Below are 18,607 nucleotides of genomic sequence, written 5' to 3'. Positions count from 1 at the left end.
CTGATAATAAGATACCACAAAAAAACGCGAATAAAAAATCCTGTATTTTCAAAAGTTTACAAGATATTGCAAATAAAACATCTGACTGACCCCAGAGGTCAACGAAGGTTAGGTACTTAAATAGGCCACTCGGAGTCAATGCCGAGTCGTAGGCGGGGCGGGGCATTGACCTGAGTTTTGTACGCTATACATTGCTGGTTTGAAAAATACTAAATCACTAAAACTACAAGATAAGGCAAAATATGGTTATTGGCATTGAAATGTGTTTTAGGTAGTATAATAATAACGCTACTTTTTTGGTAGCGTTCTCGTTACATCCTGTATGCCCATGTCGGTGAGTGAGTATAATACATAATCATCATCATCATGATCAACCCATCGCCGGTCCACTATTGAGTACGGGTTTACTCTCAGAAACAGAAGGGTTTAGGCCTTAGTATAATACACAATTGTAGTATTAAAATTCAAGTTTTCATTAGAAATTATCAGGTAGCTGTCAGATTAATTTCAGTTAAAGTGAAACCTCACTGCTTTCTGTTATATTTTTGTTATTATCTGTCCAGTCTTGAATTTCATCCAGAGCAGAATAAACCGCATTGTTTTCTATTTTTGCAAGAATCTTCTTATCGTGAAACGAGTGATTGTGAGGGTTGGATCTGAAATAAAATATAAAATGTCTAAATTTTTTTAGAAGGATCTTGACATGGATCTTCTGCAGGGTGATTTGCTAACTCAGTGGCCATCACTAAATTAAAGCCATCAAACTCATGACATTGGTTGGTCCTACATTGCTGCTTCACTGAGCGATTTAAAAATAATATTTCGTAGCAAACCTTCAATGGATTAAAAATAAACGTCAAATGTGGTCTGTGGCTTTCATTCAGTGATGATCACAGAGCCAAAGTTAGTTAGGTTACTTAGCAAAAATGATATTCTTTACGGCGTCGTCGTCCTAATACAACGGGAATGCGCGATCATTCCAAGTCCGCGTGAATTTTGCGCGTACGAACGCGCGATCAAACATACTAATCTCAAATAGGTGTCCTAATTGGCATTTGCGCGATGATCGCCTATTCGCGTTCTGTTAGACACAAAAGCCCGTGATGGTCGCATCGCTTCCTCGGGTGATGATCGCGTAATCGTGTTGTATTAGGAAAACAACGCCAAGTCATCAAAATTAAAATTTATTGATTTCATGTAGGGCAACTATCTGTAACTCTATTACTCTACCAACGCGACGGTTCGGAATAAAAGTGCTACGGCTGTGCGGGTGTGCACAGCGTTTGTTATATTACGATAAAATTGGATACATAATTATTATGCTAAAATTCATCTAATCATAAACTTGGGAGTCTGAAGTAAATGTTTGTTGTGATGTTTAAAACAGAATCGTTATTCCGTTTCCGGATACAATGTCAATGTTCCTAGTTTCTTACTGTCATCATACAATACAATAGTGTAAAACTATTATTGTTTATTCTTGTTTAATTTGGTATCTAGGAATATGAAAATATGAAAAATAATATTATATAAATTATCAATACATGTCACTAATTATTCATTGTAAATTAAATATTGTCAATATACTAAGAGTGACATTATATTAAGCTATTGTCAACATACAGTTGGCAATAGCTATTATGTGAAATAATAATGTTGTGTAAACTGACAATTTAAGTCGCTTATTATTATTGTAAATTATTAATACGTAGACCATCAATGTCACTGATTTTATTATTGTAAATTGGGCGTGTCAACATACCTTTTGTCAACAAACCTAAAATAAATAATGATTAATATTAAGATCATGTGATAGTCGATATCCGCCTTGTTTGCGATGGCAGTGTTATAAAAGTACCCTACCTCGACAGAGAGGGGACAGTCTTGTATCGACAGCCCAGAGCAAACACAGCGGACCTTACTGAAGTTAAGTATTCTTATATTGTATTATAATGTAATGTAATCATTTGCCTTTTATAGATTACCTGTTGTAACTGTGTACCAAATATGTACCTACTACTTTGCTCAACGTTCTAATGTTTTAAAAGATGTGTGTTATGGAGTTTCTTTGCCCTTTCTTCTCCATGACTAAACACCTTAGCGAAATGGGTGGTAGATTCATTTTAATATAAATAGATCAATGCTGAACAAATACAATTCAGTTAATATTCGACTTGGTTGGTTTTACTTCTGTATTTATCACCTACCCTCTTCTGCTATTTATTTTATACATTGAGATAAAAGTAAACACTAGGTTGTTAGCTTCTAATTATTATAGAAGCCTGTTTAGATGATTAAGATTCTTACTTTGAAATAATACAGCAGATGCTTTGCTTGATTTTTAATTACTTAGTATTTGGCCTTACCTGACAAATAATTGATAAATGATAACTTTCATTAGTAATCATTGGATTTAATTTATCATCACTATTAAAGCCCACTGTCTTAACTTCTCTCTTCTTTATCAAAATCTCTCATCAGAAGTGGGATACGATAATTCTTTTCTTGTCGCAATACTAATACTTTTCAAATGCTTTCAGTAATCGTGGATGTGGCCTCTCCTCGAAGCGACAGGCTGCCACCTGTCGTCGGCGGCACGTGGTGTTCGTGTCCGATGATCCCAAAGCACCCTGCAGCGCTTTTGTCATCGGCACTTGGTGCTCGTGTGGCACCTTTGGTTAGAACGTCGCTTCAATTTTGAAAGATAAGTGAAGTCTATTTATGTGCTGCTTTAAAGTGAACTTTGTGCAACTTTTAACGTTAAACCACGTGTTTGTGGTATAATTTATTTGGATAAGAATAAGTCTAGTTAGAGGTCAGATTGGCCGAACGGTTTTTGATAAAGTATATAACAATGTGAAATCATTTAGAAAGTTATGATATACCGAAACAATAATAATAATCAAATCAGTAGGTTTGCTTTTGAGAAATTGCATCGTACTTACAACTCGAAACTTGAAGAAATTACCTTATTCTGATTTATGTAACTTAAACATAAACTATATTTATTTATTTATTTTGCTTCTTAAAATAACTCTACCATTTATCTTCTCTTAAAACAACACAAAAGAGATGGTCCATTCATGTAACTTTTATTATTTAACTAAATTACTTTTTTAGCAACGTAAGGCAGATTACCTGCTCAAGTTTTTTCTGTTCAGTAATGCTATCAGAACATTTTAATTTTATAAATACCTACGTTACGTGTTATCAATTTATTCTTGTTTTGAGTTGGTTTGCATACACTACACTTGTTTATAAGACATAATCAACAAAGAAAACATATTCTCTTCTACTCTAATTTCGGTCTGACGTCTATCCTAGTTTTTATGACAGTAACATTGACATTGAATCATTGAATTTTGTTTTGCGAATGGCACAATCTTATTTTTTTTTGTGTCGGTGCTTTTGTTGCCGTAGTTGATTTAATTTCACGGGCTGCAGTTTTCTATTTTCCTATGTACTTCGGGAACGAAGTACTTATCAAGATGGCCGAATTATAATAAAACATACTAATAATTTATGCTAAATGACAGAAGGAGAACGGAGAGGAAGGAAAGGGAAAAGAAAAAAAAAAGAAAAAGAAAAAAAAAAAAAAAAAAAAAAATTTACAAAATGTTAAGACTTACTATGTGGCAAAATGTTAAGACTCCCAATGGGACAAAATGTTAAGACTCACCATGTGACAAAAAGTTCAATGGGACAAAATGTTACGACTCACTATATTGTGACAAAATGTTAAGACTCCCAATGGGACAAAATGTTAAGACTCACTATGTGACAAAATGTTAAGACTCACTATGTGACAAAATGTTAAGACTCCCAATGGGACAAAATGTTAAGACTCCCAATGGGACAAAAAAAAAAAACAAAAAAAAAAAAACAAAACTTGAGAGATTTCCGAAAGGAACGAACTGAGAGATTTCCGAAAGGAACACATATCGAGATTCCCGAATGGGACGAGCTTGAGATTTCCGAATGGAACTAAATATCGAGATTCCCGAATGGGACGAGCTTGAGATTTCCGAATGGAACTAAATATCGAGATTCCCGAATGGGACGAGCTTGAGATTTCCGAATGGAACAAATATTGATAATAATAAAAGTAAATAAATTAAAAATAAAATAAATAAATATGGTAAATGTAATAATAAATACATATTATAGTAAATTTATAACGGTAATAAATAATAAAAATAAATATTTTGAGATTCCCGAATGAGACAAACGTTGAGATTCCCAAACGGGACAAGAGTTTTTAATCCTAAAAGGGACAAATGTTATTATTGCCGAATGGTATTAAAAAAAAAAAAAAAAAACAAAACATAAGGATTTTTTTTCCTTTCTCTCCGTATTTCCCTATGTACTTCGGGAGCGAAGTACTTGTCAGTATGGCCGTGTTATATTACGATAAAATTGGATACATAATTATTATGCTAAAATTCATCTAATCATAAACTTGGGAGTCTGAAGTAAATGTTTGTTGTGATGTTTAAAACAGAATCGTTATTCCGTTTCCGGATACAATGTCAATGTTCCTAGTTTCTTACTGTCATCATACAATACAATAGTGTAAAACTATTATTGTTTATTCTTGTTTAATTTGGTATCTAGGAATATGAAAATATGAAAAATAATATTATATAAATTATCAATACATGTCACTAATTATTCATTGTAAATTAAATATTGTCAATATACTAAGAGTGACATTATATTAAGCTATTGTCAACATACAGTTGGCAATAGCTATTATGTGAAATAATAATGTTGTGTAAACTGACAATTTAAGTCGCTTATTATTATTGTAAATTATTAATACGTAGACCATCAATGTCACTGATTTTATTATTGTAAATTGGGCGTGTCAACATACCTTTTGTCAACAAACCTAAAATAAATAATGATTAATATTAAGATCATGTGATAGTCGATATCCGCCTTGTTTGCGATGGCAGTGTTATAAAAGTACCCTACCTCGACAGAGAGGGGACAGTCTTGTATCGACAGCCCAGAGCAAACACAGCGGACCTTACTGAAGTTAAGTATTCTTATATTGTATTATAATGTAATGTAATCATTTGCCTTTTATAGATTACCTGTTGTAACTGTGTACCAAATATGTACCTACTACTTTGCTCAACGTTCTAATGTTTTAAAAGATGTGTGTTATGGAGTTTCTTTGCCCTTTCTTCTCCATGACTAAACACCTTAGCGAAATGGGTGGTAGATTCATTTTAATATAAATAGATCAATGCTGAACAAATACAATTCAGTTAATATTCGACTTGGTTGGTTTTACTTCTGTATTTATCACCTACCCTCTTCTGCTATTTATTTTATACATTGAGATAAAAGTAAACACTAGGTTGTTAGCTTCTAATTATTATAGAAGCCTGTTTAGATGATTAAGATTCTTACTTTGAAATAATACAGCAGATGCTTTGCTTGATTTTTAATTACTTAGTATTTGGCCTTACCTGACAAATAATTGATAAATGATAACTTTCATTAGTAATCATTGGATTTAATTTATCATCACTATTAAAGCCCACTGTCTTAACTTCTCTCTTCTTTATCAAAATCTCTCACGTTCACTCCTTGATTGCCATATCGACCTGAGGCGTACTAAACAATACTATCAATGTAACAATACACTACACCAACTTGTGGGCAACTTCAAGCTCATTCAGTTTCTTCCACGCAACTTCGTCATTACTCATTACCATAGAGGTGTCGAGCCAATTTGAACATTATCTGTGCATTTGTGTGAGCATTTATAGTTTTTATAGTATATGAGTTTTTATAGGTAACAATAAGTGTCATCCAGCAAATGAGCGAATGGTTCATCAACACGTTTGTTCGTTAACTTCGTAGCTTACCACTTTATTCTTTGAATAGTTTATGTGTATATAGTAGTTTACATGGAATTTTAAGAATCATTGTAGATTGTATGCCTGTTAAATACATTTTATCGTGTTTAGTACAGTTGTTTTATTTTATATCTACCTACTTAAATATAAATATGGTTATAAAATGCTACAATGTGTCGAAAATTTGGTTACAATACGCGTCATGAAAGTTGGAACAGAAGGAGTCTTCACAACTTAGGCCTGTATGGGATGAAGTTGCAACAAACAACACTACATTCATAAAGTGTACTATGTACCTACTCTGAATAAAATATTACATTTTTACTAATGTATTTTGGTTGCAATATCTAGCGCGAAAATTGACCAATCGAAGCGCGCCAGAACACTTTGTTTAATTTATAGATTGGCGGATAGTTAAGGTATATATTCACCTGTTTAAAACAACGTTGCCTTTGGTGGTGACGAGAGCTGGACATTTCTTACTCCGATAGTCTGTGCAACGCCAACGTCGCATGCCATTAGTTTGGGACGAGTGCAAATTGTAGATGTAGCGATTCAGTATCACTTGCAACGCGCCGCGGATTGATACCGTGAACTGTAGATTTGTACCCACTGAAAAAATCTATATATAAAAAGGAAAGCTGACTGGCTGACTGACCTATCAACGCACAGCTCGAAACTACTGGACGGATCGGGCTGAAATTTGGCATGTAGATAGCTATTATGACGTAGACGGCCGCTAAGAAAGGATTTTTGAAAATTCGACCCCTGAGGGAGTAAAATATGGGTTTGAAATTTGTGTAATCCACGCGGACGATGTCGCGAGCATAAGCTAGTAACGTATTTAGCATCTAACTTAAGCTGCTAGTATAATGCGTACGAAATAACAAAAGGAAACCGTTTCCGCCATGTTGTGACGTCTTAGCTAGGAATATAATTGATTCAATATATTTTTCCATATAATAGTATGGAATGTTAGCATTATTAAAAATTCAATGATGCCCACGAATAGGTTCTATCGATCTGTGAAATCATTTTTGAAATCAAATGAGAAGTTTTGGAGATTACCTCCTACATCCAAACTTATGATCTATTTATAAATACTAGTGTAGATTGACCAACATTCGCTAGTCGGTGAGGCTTCCTGAACAAGAATTCTAAATAGGCTTGAGTTGTAGCTAGTTAATAATTACCAAACCAGCAAAGCAAACTCTTTAGATTCTAGGGCCTAGATAATTGTTCTACAGAAAATGGTTAGATCAAAGAAAGTATCTTAAAACAGAAATTGTTTAACTCACATTTTCTGGTTTCCGCAGAATCTTTTGCTGACATTATTGACTTGTTGTTAGGCTTGCCTGGTGTGTGAACTTTATTGTCTTTACTATCATCATCAGTATCGTAATCAAAGTCATCGAGCGTATCGTCCGTGTAATTATGCATGTTGTCATTTTGTGAATCTACTAAAGGCTTCTGTACAGAGCTGAAATAAAAATGCAGTAATAATTATAATGGTATTGATTCTGAGCACAACTAAATTTTAGAGTATTTGCATCCTCTTCTTACTTCTTACTAATGTAATATGAAAGGACAGACACAGTTTTACAGTTTTAAATTTACTTTAGCTGCCAGTCGCAAGCCTATTGTTTAACTTTGTAGCGTGCACTAAAATTTAGAGTATTTAAATGTAAAATTCACGTTCTGTCTTTATTTAGCAATATGAAGAAGAAAAGGATGCATATACTCTCAACTTAGCTTAGAGAAGGACAACAGAATCGGCGCCATTATATACTTAATCTGTATATATATAAAAGGAAAAGCTGACTGGCGAACTGTCTGACTGACTGATCTATCAACGCACGGCTCAAACTAATGGACGGATTGTGCTGAAATTTGGTATGCAGATAGCCTATTATGATGTAGTCACCTGCTAAGCATTTTTGAAAATACAACCCCTAAGGCGTTAAAATAGGGGTTTGAAATTTGTGTAGTCCACGCGGACGAAATCGCGGGAATAAGCTATAATTATGGTTATAACTTATAACTAAAATAATAAACGTGGAAATTAAAAAAATATCATACGTCACTCCTGAAGAATCTGAATTGACGTTGGCATATATGTTTTTTGCACTCGGCGGTAAAATTATCTGCAAATAAAACAATGGAAGCTATTCTATCAATATATAAATTCCTACGATTTGCAGTATACTGCCACTAATGTATCTTGTATAGTGCATATCTTGCATCCGCTGAGGCAGACCCTCCACAGGGGACCTTGCGAGTGGGTCCCATGCCGCACATCTGGGACGCAACAACGAAGTGCGCCTCAACGGGCGATCACTGCAGGCCGACCGGCCGGAGCTGCAGGACGGCAGGCGGCGATCCCGCTCACGTCGCCAGCGTCCCATCCTTCGCTTCGTCTATTGTGCCTTCTGCTAGTCAAAGGGACACACGGAGAAACCTCCCCCCTGCCAGGTCATTAGCCATAGCCAACAATATCCCCAAAGAGAAATTATTAACCATGTTACCGTGGCGCACCAGCCTGAATACTGCTCTTCCCCTTTGGACGCAATCCAAAAGGGGACCAGCAGCACCCAAGCACACTGGGAGAGTACATAGCTGGCACCCCAACCTATGTTTATTATTGAAATAGTTATTTAATATGTTTATTAATAAAATTTAATTATTCATTTATATATATTTTACTACTACATAAGATCCTGTGTATTGCGTGTAAGTACTATCCAACACACCTAGTTTCTCCTATCACTTAAAGTTGCCTGGTGGAGATTGCTCTGAGCAATAAGGCCACCTTTGCATACAATTGTTTTATATGTGTCCAACAAAGTATTTCTATCTATCTATGTTTCAAATCTAGCTCAAAGGAAGCTAATTTAAAATCGATTGCAAAATTTGTGCTGAACCAAGAAACAAACAGATCAACAAGGAAGCAAGTTAATATAACATACTTGAACTGACTTTTTCCTAATCCTCGTGTTATCCAGGCTAATGTTATCCATAGAAGTATCCATGCTTGCTGTTGTACTGCCACTGTCAGTCTACAAACAAAACAGTAAAATTAACCATAAAATAAAATAAAACCAAATTTTATTTAAATTAAATTTTGTTAAGTAACATGCTAAAAACCAAATTATATCTCCCTTTGATACAGGCGGTGGCACAGTTAGGGAACTTGTAACAAAACGTTGAGTCTTCAACGTCACTGGTAGGCGACATTGGACCCTATGATACGGATATGGAGTCTATGATAGCCTATTCTTTCATTTTTTTTAAACTTACAATACTTTCAAGGCCCCTTATACGAAGAGCTTTAGCAGCTTCAATGAAAGATGATATATTCTCAGCTGGTACTCCCACCTCTCCAGTGTATATGTACTCCAATATTAGAGATAAAGTTTCATGTGACACATTCTATAAAAGAACAATAAAATTAAAAGTCATTAGTCTCAAAGTTCCTGCTTAACTTATACGCTTGCTTCAGAATGAGAGCTTCACATTCGCAATGATAATAATATGTGCAGAGTCTGCATGGTGCAAAACCATCCCACTGCAAAGGCAGTGGGTATATAAACTTTTGTTGCTTTAAAAATAGTGTTCAATAGGTTGCTACAAATCTCTAAAACATAATAATAGTTAATTGCAAGCCTAAACACAACGTGACGTGAACAATTATTGTAAAAAGGATAGTAATATTCTATAAGTCTTAATTCTCTTCAAAACAATTTTCCTAGCTCACTACTGGTCTGCCCTAGTACTACTTGGGGCAGACCAGTAGTGAGCTAGGAAAATTGACACTACTAGGCTAGTGTAAATTTTGCATTCTTGGAACACACTGTTAACTCACGTACATTCAGGAATACAACAGGGTGTTGAGTAGGTACAGTTGTGATTAGTTCCTTCAAATAAGGGCTTGCCAATGCAATTAGCACCTGATGCACTTTTACCAAATGACCATCTGCCGCCAAAGTCATATCAACCAGCTCTCCATTCTATAAATAATAAAATAAATGTCAATAAGATCTTAAAAATGTAAAGACTTTATTGATGGCAGCTCAACACTACATTTTACATAATAAATAAAAATTTCGAATAAACACTTTATTCGAAATCTTACCTGCTGAAAAGAACTAAACCCTGAGCAGATATTAGTTTTATAAGAATCCCACGACAATGCGAACTGTGATTGTGCCATTTTACACCGTAATCTTTCTAATTTTTTTTAGCAGCAATTCTGTATAGGAAATTGATACAAATAACAAAAATAGTAGTAACAGTGCACTGTGCAAGCCAAAACCACAAATTGGTTATCCACAGTTGGTTTGGATCTCCGGCTAGCTGGACTAGGATAAAAGATTATATATACTGATACTGGTGTAGACTTAAACAATATAGTCACAGATTAATAGGGATGTGATCTCCGGATTAGAGGCCCCGTAAACGTTCAAGAATCAAGCATGTGTTTTGTTTGATGACGTCACCAAACACAAAAGCACGGTTAAAATATCATTGGTCTGTCAACGGCTTGTCAAACAAGGCGTCACTTTCGACGCAGAATCCGAAAGGGATACTGCGCTGAGCATAAGGGGCTGATGAGCACCGCGGACAAAGGAATTCTTGCATTAACTCTAACAATGTGTTTATAAAAAGAAATAAAAAGAAGACGTTTGGCACGAGAATGGTTGGAATGGAAACAGCGAGATAGGTATATTCACACATGAAAATTTACTGAAATAAATATGGAGCTAAAATGGAACGTTTGTTTGACAAACATAGCCGTACACCGTCAAGCATGTTTGACAAACAGACCGTCAATCAAATTTGCCAAACACGTATCTAGTTTGTTTGACTATTACGTGAAAAACGACCGCAGACGGTCAAGCATGTTTTTCAAACATGCTTGACCGTCTGCGGGGCCTCTTACTGGTCTGTGTTGGTTATTATTGGCAAGATTATTGATATTGACCATTGATGTTGGAATCCCCTATTGACCTTTTCCCAATTTACTACTTCGTAGTACAACTTTTCCTGACCTTCTTTCTCTCACTGTCAGCGTCAATAGGTACCTAATAATCAAGGTAATCATTCATCCAAGCGTCAGTCATACTTCACCACAGATACTTCGAAATATACAGCGTGTATACAACCTACTCTATGGCCACTTCGCTATTTCGATCTCTATGATTTCGACTGACGAGTGAGAGCGAGGTCGGCGGGGTGATTACGTATCTCGCGGCAGCCAATCTCGCGATCATTGCTGTCAAACGTCCGGCTAGAGAGAGACAGCAATAGCCACAAAGCAAAATAGAAGAGAGACAGCAAATGAACTATCGCATTGCTATTGCTGTCGCTACTGAAAAGTTTTACGTAATCACCCCGCGGATCTTAATCGGGAGTCCGATCTCTGGCTCTAATTGGTTAAGTCGAAGTAGGATAGCGATAATAGGGGCAATTATCTACTTCAAACAAGTTAAAACTTAAAACACATTTCAATTTTGTATTTCAACATTTTTATTAAGTATTCAGTCCAATTCAGTCAGTCTAAATCTGTTGTAATTACCACTGCATCTTGCATGTCGTTCAATTTTTTCGCTTCGTCTAATGCTGTGCATAATGTTCCGAAAATCAAATTGGCTTTGATCTTCTTTAATATTTTGTTGTCGTGAAACGCATGTGTATGGCAACTTTTTCTGAAACAAACTTTATATTGAAATGGGTAGAATTTTTAAACCTTCCACTTCCAAAAAGGAGGCCCTCGAGATCAAGCGCGTATTTTTCCTATGTAGGTAAACTGTCACTGACCTCTACTAATACAAGTACGCTGGAACTGCGATTCCGACATGTTTTTCAAGCAAATAATTGATTTTCGATATTTTGGCGCTGATAGGAACAGTGAGCATCATGAGCGTCCTAGAACTAATTAACGAGTGATGAGACTATGGGGCCGATTCTCTTGTACACAATCTCTTAACAGGTCTAAATCTAGTGCTATCCGTTTTCGCAAGCAACATTATGAAAGGGATAGCAATAGATATAGACGTGCCATTTTAGTTTAGTTTAGAGATTGTGTACAACGGAATTAGCCACAGTCAACATTATAAACACATATGCCATTTGACACAGTGTCAATTTTAATTCCCAGTACGCTCTCGGTGTGGCGCTTAGAATCAACACAAAAAAGTACTGTCATATTGAGTAGCACATATTTTCCAGCGTACTTGTACATATAAGTATGCCCATTTCAGAGATGTACCTATTTACACCACGAGATTTCTGGACCGATTTGCATGATTTTTATTTGTTCAATTTCTGGATCCAACTCCTTAATCCTGATGCTTACTTCCCGCCTAAGCTATGAAGATTCAGGAACTGTTGATGATGACTTGGTATTGTAGGTATCAAGCAGCGACTCATGATTAAACTTAAGACATGGTGAAGCAAAGAACAGCCAGCATTGCAAAACCATTGGTATTCAGAAACTGGTGAAACTTCTCTGATCTGTGCAAACCGCTATGTTGCAACTGCCGCTATGTTTGGACTACTTCTTTTGCAATCACTGTAAGCAATAAGGTATTTTACTCTCTTTTGAAAAGTCTGAACTTGATCCTAAAGTGATAATAAACTAACAAAAATTCACAAAAAATTTATTCAATTGATAAGTGCCATAAAAATACATTTAAATTTCGCCGCGAAAACGCTACCTGCCATCTTTTCAGGTTCATGAGCTGTGATGACGTCAACGGATTGATAAACAACATTTTCTCAGTGAAATACATTACATACAACTTCAATCCATGTGACGTCACAATCGGAATTAACATGGCGGCAACGGTATAATGCGTTTTGAATATTTGTAGAACAGATAAAAAAATGAAATCTTTAAGATGAATTATAAAATTCAATTATAATTTTATAAACTGAAATTAACATTTTTCGATTGCTTATTGCTAATACTATACGGTTTAAACATTTTTTGGTTTTTTCTTGCTTGGTGTAAAATACCGTATATATCAGTTTCTGTAACAGTGACGGAAAACATCATGAGGAAAGTTGCATGCCCGAGGGTTCTCCATAATGTTCTTAAAGGTGTGTGAAATCTGCGAATTCGTGATTGACCATCGTAGTGGACTATGGCCTAACTGGGAAGCGACAAGTGCCAAGTAAAGTTGGCCAGCGATTGTTATGGTGATGAGATGTATGATAATTACCTCTCAGTTACTTTATCATTAACTGTATCAACATAAGCTCCACAACGCAATAAACGATAGTCTACACACCGCCATCGACGTTTCACCCCACCGTTTGCGCTGTAGTGCATGCTGTATATGTAACGGTTGAGTATCATTTGTAAAGAGCCTCTATTTGAGACAGTATATTGTTGGGGCATAACTGAAACATTAAAAGAAAAAATTACATAAAGCAATTCATTACTTGGAAGTTTACAATAGTTCAGAAAAATAAAAGTAAAATACCAATAAATATTTAGGTTTTGTTTCGTAAACCACTATACAGAGAACATTTTCGATTAAGGGCAAGCGACTCGGGTGCCAGACAGGAAGATGTGAACGCGGCACGCGCTAAATAACAATTGAAGAATCGAACACACTCCATTGTTTTTCGATCGATGAACTATCGAAATCAATCGATAGTTTTTCGATTGCTCAGTTATTATTTGAATAATAACATTCGAATTGATCGCCCATCGCTACAGTGAAGACAAAATGTATGGTGTTCTATGAAATATAACAGACACGCGGCAAGCATATTGTATTTCACTCCATATAGCGCCATACATTTTGTTTTCAGTGTCCCTTCCTCGCGCCTGCTGTATCTAGTCCCTTACGTGGAAAGATTCTGATTTGCGTCGAAAACATTTACACCATATTTACACCGCACGCAGCGTTGACATACGAGGATGCATATTGAGGTGTAAAGGGCTTCCAAGACGGTCAAGTACGTAGTTTTGTTTTGCTTGCGCCCGTCAAGCAGCTTGAGATAGCAAACGGCACTTTTCTCATTTCTCCAACACTGTCCGAACGTTGCGTCAAACAAAAATATAAGATCTCATCAATCACCGTCAAGCACATGCTCAGCTTGATGCTTTGACTCAAGTATCAAGCAAACTTTGTAAAGGCTCAAAATGCTTGGCTCCAGCAAAAATCTACGTGCTTGACCGTTCGGAAGCCCTTAGGTTGTATACATACTGTTAGTGTCAAGAGCCAAAGAAAACTTGAGCTGCGTTTCTTTATTGATAGGGTCGTTGATTTCTAACTTTTTAGTTTGTTGACTAGTCACACTGTTTTTCTTAACAGTTACAATTTCTTGGTTTGATGTTCTTTGTGGATTAGGAAACTTTAAAAACTCATCAAAATTATTAGCATCATCTACTTCCATAACGTTTACAGATTGAGAATAATCGTTATGATTATTCTCAGCACTTGAGGACGCCACTTTTGTATGTAACAAGTTGTTCATCGTTTTAATAGCAGCTTCACTCGTCCCATAGTCTACGTGCCTGTTATCAATTAAAAAACATTGATTAAAAAACTCAACAAATTAATCCATTCACAATCCATTTTATTAAGTACTTTACCCGTTTTCTAATATTTCAATATCAGTCACTATAGGTAAAACTTCTGAAATATTTGCATTCTGTCCATTAATCTAAAAAAAAATTAAGATCAATCTAGGAACATACTTAATAATATTAATATGGGTGCACAAAAAATAAAATGTTGTGAATTATTCTCACCGAACTTGTTGCAAATGGCAAACTGTGATTATTACTAGCATTATCTGATAGTGCCACATCAATGTCTAGAATATTTTCATTTGCATTTGTTTTAATAGCTGCATTACTTGTTCTATACTCTATTCGCCTAATAACAAAGTCAAATAAAATAATTAATTTCAATAAAATAAGTTAGGTAGGGTAGGTATAGGTTATAATATTATGTATAGTAATTTACCTGTTATCTAAAATCTGGATTTTATTACTAGGCAAACTGTCTGAGGCTTCTGAGGCATTGTTAACATTTCCATTAATCTGAAAAAGGTAATTTTGTATCATTTATTTAAATACTTAAGCCACAATCGATTAACAATTAATAGGCAAAAATAAACTAAAAATAATCTTACCAATATCTCCACATGTAGCAAATCTTTATTATTAGCACTCTGTGATGGTGGTACTTTTATATGTGAAATATCATTTATGTTTGAGTCAATAGCAGCATCACTTGGATCATATTCAAATGGCCTATGTAGTAAAAGAAATAAAGATAAATAAATTAGAATTCCCACAAATGCGAAAGTGTGTTTGTCACTTTGTCCTTATTACGCCGCAAAGGAGCAATGAATCGGCGTAATTATTTACGCGTAGCGTGGAGAGTTACGGGCTACTTTTTATACTGGAAAACCAAAGAGTTCCCACAGGGTGTTTCAAAACCGAAATCCACACGAAGTTGCGGGCAGTATGTAATTATTAATCTGTGTGTATGTGGGAGTACGTGTATGGGTTTTGTGTTAAGAAATTTTCGGTACTAGCCCCGATAACCCATTGGGCTATAAGAGTGAGGGAACAGAGAGTACAGTTGTATTAACACACACAGCACAGATGTCTTATCTCTATAGAGATTGGCTGCTGTGGCCGAAATTCGGTCACGGCGAGTTTTTTTTTTAAAGTCAGTCAACAAATTAGTTAATTAGATAAGTATGACTGAAATAAATTATAATTTTTACTAGCTGTAACAACCGCTATCAGAACAGCTATCAGTCAGAACGAGTTTTTATTATTTAGAACTAGGATCAGCCTTCAATTTGCCAAGCAGATAGCTATAACGACGTAGACATCCGCTAAGAAAAGATTTTTGAAAATTCAATTCCTAAAGGGGTAAAACAAGAGTTTGAAACTTGTAAGTAGTCCACGCGGACGAAGTCGCGGGCATAAGCTAGTATAAAATATAGTATGAATTACCTAACTTCTGTGTTAATGTTTTCTCCTACAGATAATGATTCTGTAGCATTATCACACTGTTTTTTGCTCTGAAACAGATTTTTGTTTGCATTATACAAAAGTATGTTCTAAAAAATAATTTAGGTACAGGTAAAATAAGTAACAGGTAATAAAAAACAAAGTTCATTCTACCTAGTAGTTCATGATAATGTTGGGTTGTGCCATTAAAAAACCCGAACCCTAAAAAAAGAAAAAAGAATCTCACCAAATTTGTTGCATGTGACAAGTCATTTCCAATACCAGGTAATTGTAGTTCCTTAGCTGCTTTTAAGAAATCATTAAGTTTTTCAATTTCTACACAGACTTCACCAGTGTACATGTATTCTAGAAGATGGTACAACACATCATGTGTGATATTCTGAAATTACAACAAAAAAATTCGCTTTATTCTATCAGATATAAAATGTGAGGTGGGGAAAAAAAAACCGGCCAAGTGCGAGTCATGCTCGCGCGACGAGGGTTCCGTACTACAGTCGTATTTTTTCGACATTTTGCACGATAATTCAAAAACTACGATACATAAAAATAAATAAAAATCTGTTTTAGAATGCACAAGTGAAGCTCTTTCAAATGATATCCCATTTGATATACATAGTTATCTTACTTCGAAAATTGAAAATACAAATTTTTAATTCATGACCACAATTTAATTTTCTTTTGTGTGATGCAAATTCACGGTTTTCAGATTTTGTCCCGAATGCCTCCTATAAGACCTACCGACCTGCCAAATTTCATGATTCTAGATCCACGGGATGTACCCTGTAGGTTTCTTGACAGACAGACAGACACACCTTGCATGTCACAACCCACTATGTCCTGAATGCCGCGTCGCGTGTAAACGCTCATAGGAAAAGGGACAAACTTTTTTGTAATTTATAGACTAGCGCTTGGCTGCAATCAGACCTGGTGACAAGTGATGATGCAGCCTAAGATGGAGTGTGCTTGTCTAGAAGATGCCTATTCACTCTTGACTTGAAGGACTTAAAGAACTCTGACAAACAAGATGTGAGTCTTAGCCGGTCTTATACATATTTATTATAATCCATACTTAATATTATTATGAATGTAAAAGTGTATCTGTCTGTTACCTTTTCATGGCCCATGCCCTTAACTAATTTCGAAGAAAGGTAGAGATAGCTTGTATCTCGGTCCTTGGATGCTACTTTTTATTCCAGAAAATCAAAGGTTCTATGGAATTCGGATTAAAAATCTAAATCCTCATGGATGCAGTCGCTGGCATCCTCTAGTGAAATATAAAAAATATACCTACCTTTTAGTCTATTAAAATTTGAAACTATTGGGATAATTGAGAGCCTCAATAGCTCAACGGGTACAGGAGTGGACTGAAAACCGAAAGGTCGACGGTTCAAACCCCGCCCATTGCACTATTGTCGTACCTACTCCTAGCACAAGCTTTACGCTTAGTTGGAGAGGAAAGGGGAATATTAGAACATGGCTAATATTCTATTAATTTGTTTTTACTTACCGACAAGAAAATTGTAGGATGTGTACATGGCACTGATTGTATTAGATTTTTGATATAAGGACTTGCCAAAGAAATCAAATTTTTGTGAACTTTTACTAAATGTCCTTCAGCTACTAAAGTCATATCTACAAACTCTTCTCTCTATAAAAATACAAAATACATTTAATAACTGTTAAGTATTATAATGATTTCATGTTTCCTGAATGTAAACCAGACATCCACAATTATTTTGCAGTATTATTGAGTCACTAAACTAATTTTGATGAAATTCATAACATAACAAACTAGCATTTTTAAGAGCAGTGACCACTTTTTACTAAAGGTCCTCGCTTACTCGCAACTTAATCATGGAGGTATATCCATACAGTTTTAGCCTGCAGCTAAGACTTCAATTTCTACTCATCCAGCAATAAACCGACTGTTATTGCCTCTTTCTTCATGTAGGTAAGTACTACCCGCTAAAACGCAAAAATAAATTAAAAAAACAGTACGGCTACCAAGCTATAGATCTACCTACCGAGTGCCTAGGTAAAGGTTAGGTACCTAGAAGAAGCGTTACATACCTGTTGTAATTGGGCAAATCCATTACAAATATTGTTTTTGTGCGAGTTCCAACTTAAGCAATACATTTTGTTAGGTAGTGACTTGTACTGTTCTAGTTTTACGTTCTCTTTTATACACAGTTTGCGTGAATTCGAGTGTAGGTAGGTATACAATACATTCAGTATATTTTTTGATTTTCTGTAAATTCGGCAAACATGTAATAGAAACCCAATTATGTACAATCTTATACTATTCTAATTACATCAAATTACAAACTTTACTGTATTGTTAATTGTATAAATCTCAAATCAATAAATTATCCTGAGAAATTTATCAAACGGCGCCGGAGCTGCTCCTGGAGTAAATGTGTTCTGTGCGGAGCTGGCGCCAAACATAGAGGTCACAGACAGAATACATTTTAAGATATTAAAACACAGGATATTAACCACAGCATAAAGCTCATTTCACGGTCATTATGAGTTGATTAAGTTCTTTGACTCTATCACATAAATTCAAATAATTGACTACTAAACAATGGTAATAATTGTCGTGTTATTCATCGTTACGTCGTGCTATCGCTATCTCATACGCGGTTACACAGTACTTTAATCTAGCTTTTTTACTCAATCTACGCTACTATATTACCAGAGAGCATAGATTATCTCCAGAGAGGTT

At 35.3% G+C, this 18,607-nt stretch overlaps 1 protein-coding gene across 1 annotated transcript in view; it reads right to left on the bottom strand.

Annotated features, from left to right (window-relative positions):
• LOC117984742 (uncharacterized) overlaps positions 1-18,337 on the bottom strand; it is a 47,597-nt gene extending 29,260 nt beyond the window's left edge. Inside the window, exons 1-19 of the mRNA XM_034971382.2 lie at positions 18,209-18,337; positions 17,953-18,130; positions 17,390-17,530; positions 16,109-16,261; positions 15,865-15,932; positions 15,027-15,147; positions 14,858-14,934; positions 14,641-14,767; positions 14,482-14,552; positions 14,093-14,403; positions 13,097-13,277; positions 11,449-11,578; positions 9,740-9,880; positions 9,171-9,302; positions 8,840-8,929; positions 7,953-8,017; positions 7,172-7,353; positions 6,305-6,485; positions 529-656 (exon numbers count right to left, since the gene is read on the bottom strand). Coding sequence (XP_034827273.2) covers positions 529-656; positions 6,305-6,485; positions 7,172-7,353; positions 7,953-8,017; positions 8,840-8,929; positions 9,171-9,302; positions 9,740-9,880; positions 11,449-11,578; positions 13,097-13,277; positions 14,093-14,403; positions 14,482-14,552; positions 14,641-14,767; positions 14,858-14,934; positions 15,027-15,147; positions 15,865-15,932; positions 16,109-16,261; positions 17,390-17,530; positions 17,953-18,018 — 2,365 coding nt within the window. The 5' untranslated portion in view covers positions 18,019-18,130; positions 18,209-18,337. The remainder of the gene's footprint in view (positions 1-528; positions 657-6,304; positions 6,486-7,171; positions 7,354-7,952; positions 8,018-8,839; positions 8,930-9,170; positions 9,303-9,739; positions 9,881-11,448; positions 11,579-13,096; positions 13,278-14,092; positions 14,404-14,481; positions 14,553-14,640; positions 14,768-14,857; positions 14,935-15,026; positions 15,148-15,864; positions 15,933-16,108; positions 16,262-17,389; positions 17,531-17,952; positions 18,131-18,208) is intronic.
• Positions 18,338-18,607: the final 270 nt, after the last annotated feature.

The sequence above is a fragment of the Maniola hyperantus genome, chromosome 8, assembly GCF_902806685.2.
Source record: "Maniola hyperantus chromosome 8, iAphHyp1.2, whole genome shotgun sequence".
NCBI lineage: Eukaryota > Metazoa > Arthropoda > Insecta > Lepidoptera > Nymphalidae > Maniola > Maniola hyperantus.
The sequence above is the reverse complement of the archived record's forward strand: the minus strand, read 5'-3'. Positions and strand labels throughout refer to the sequence as shown.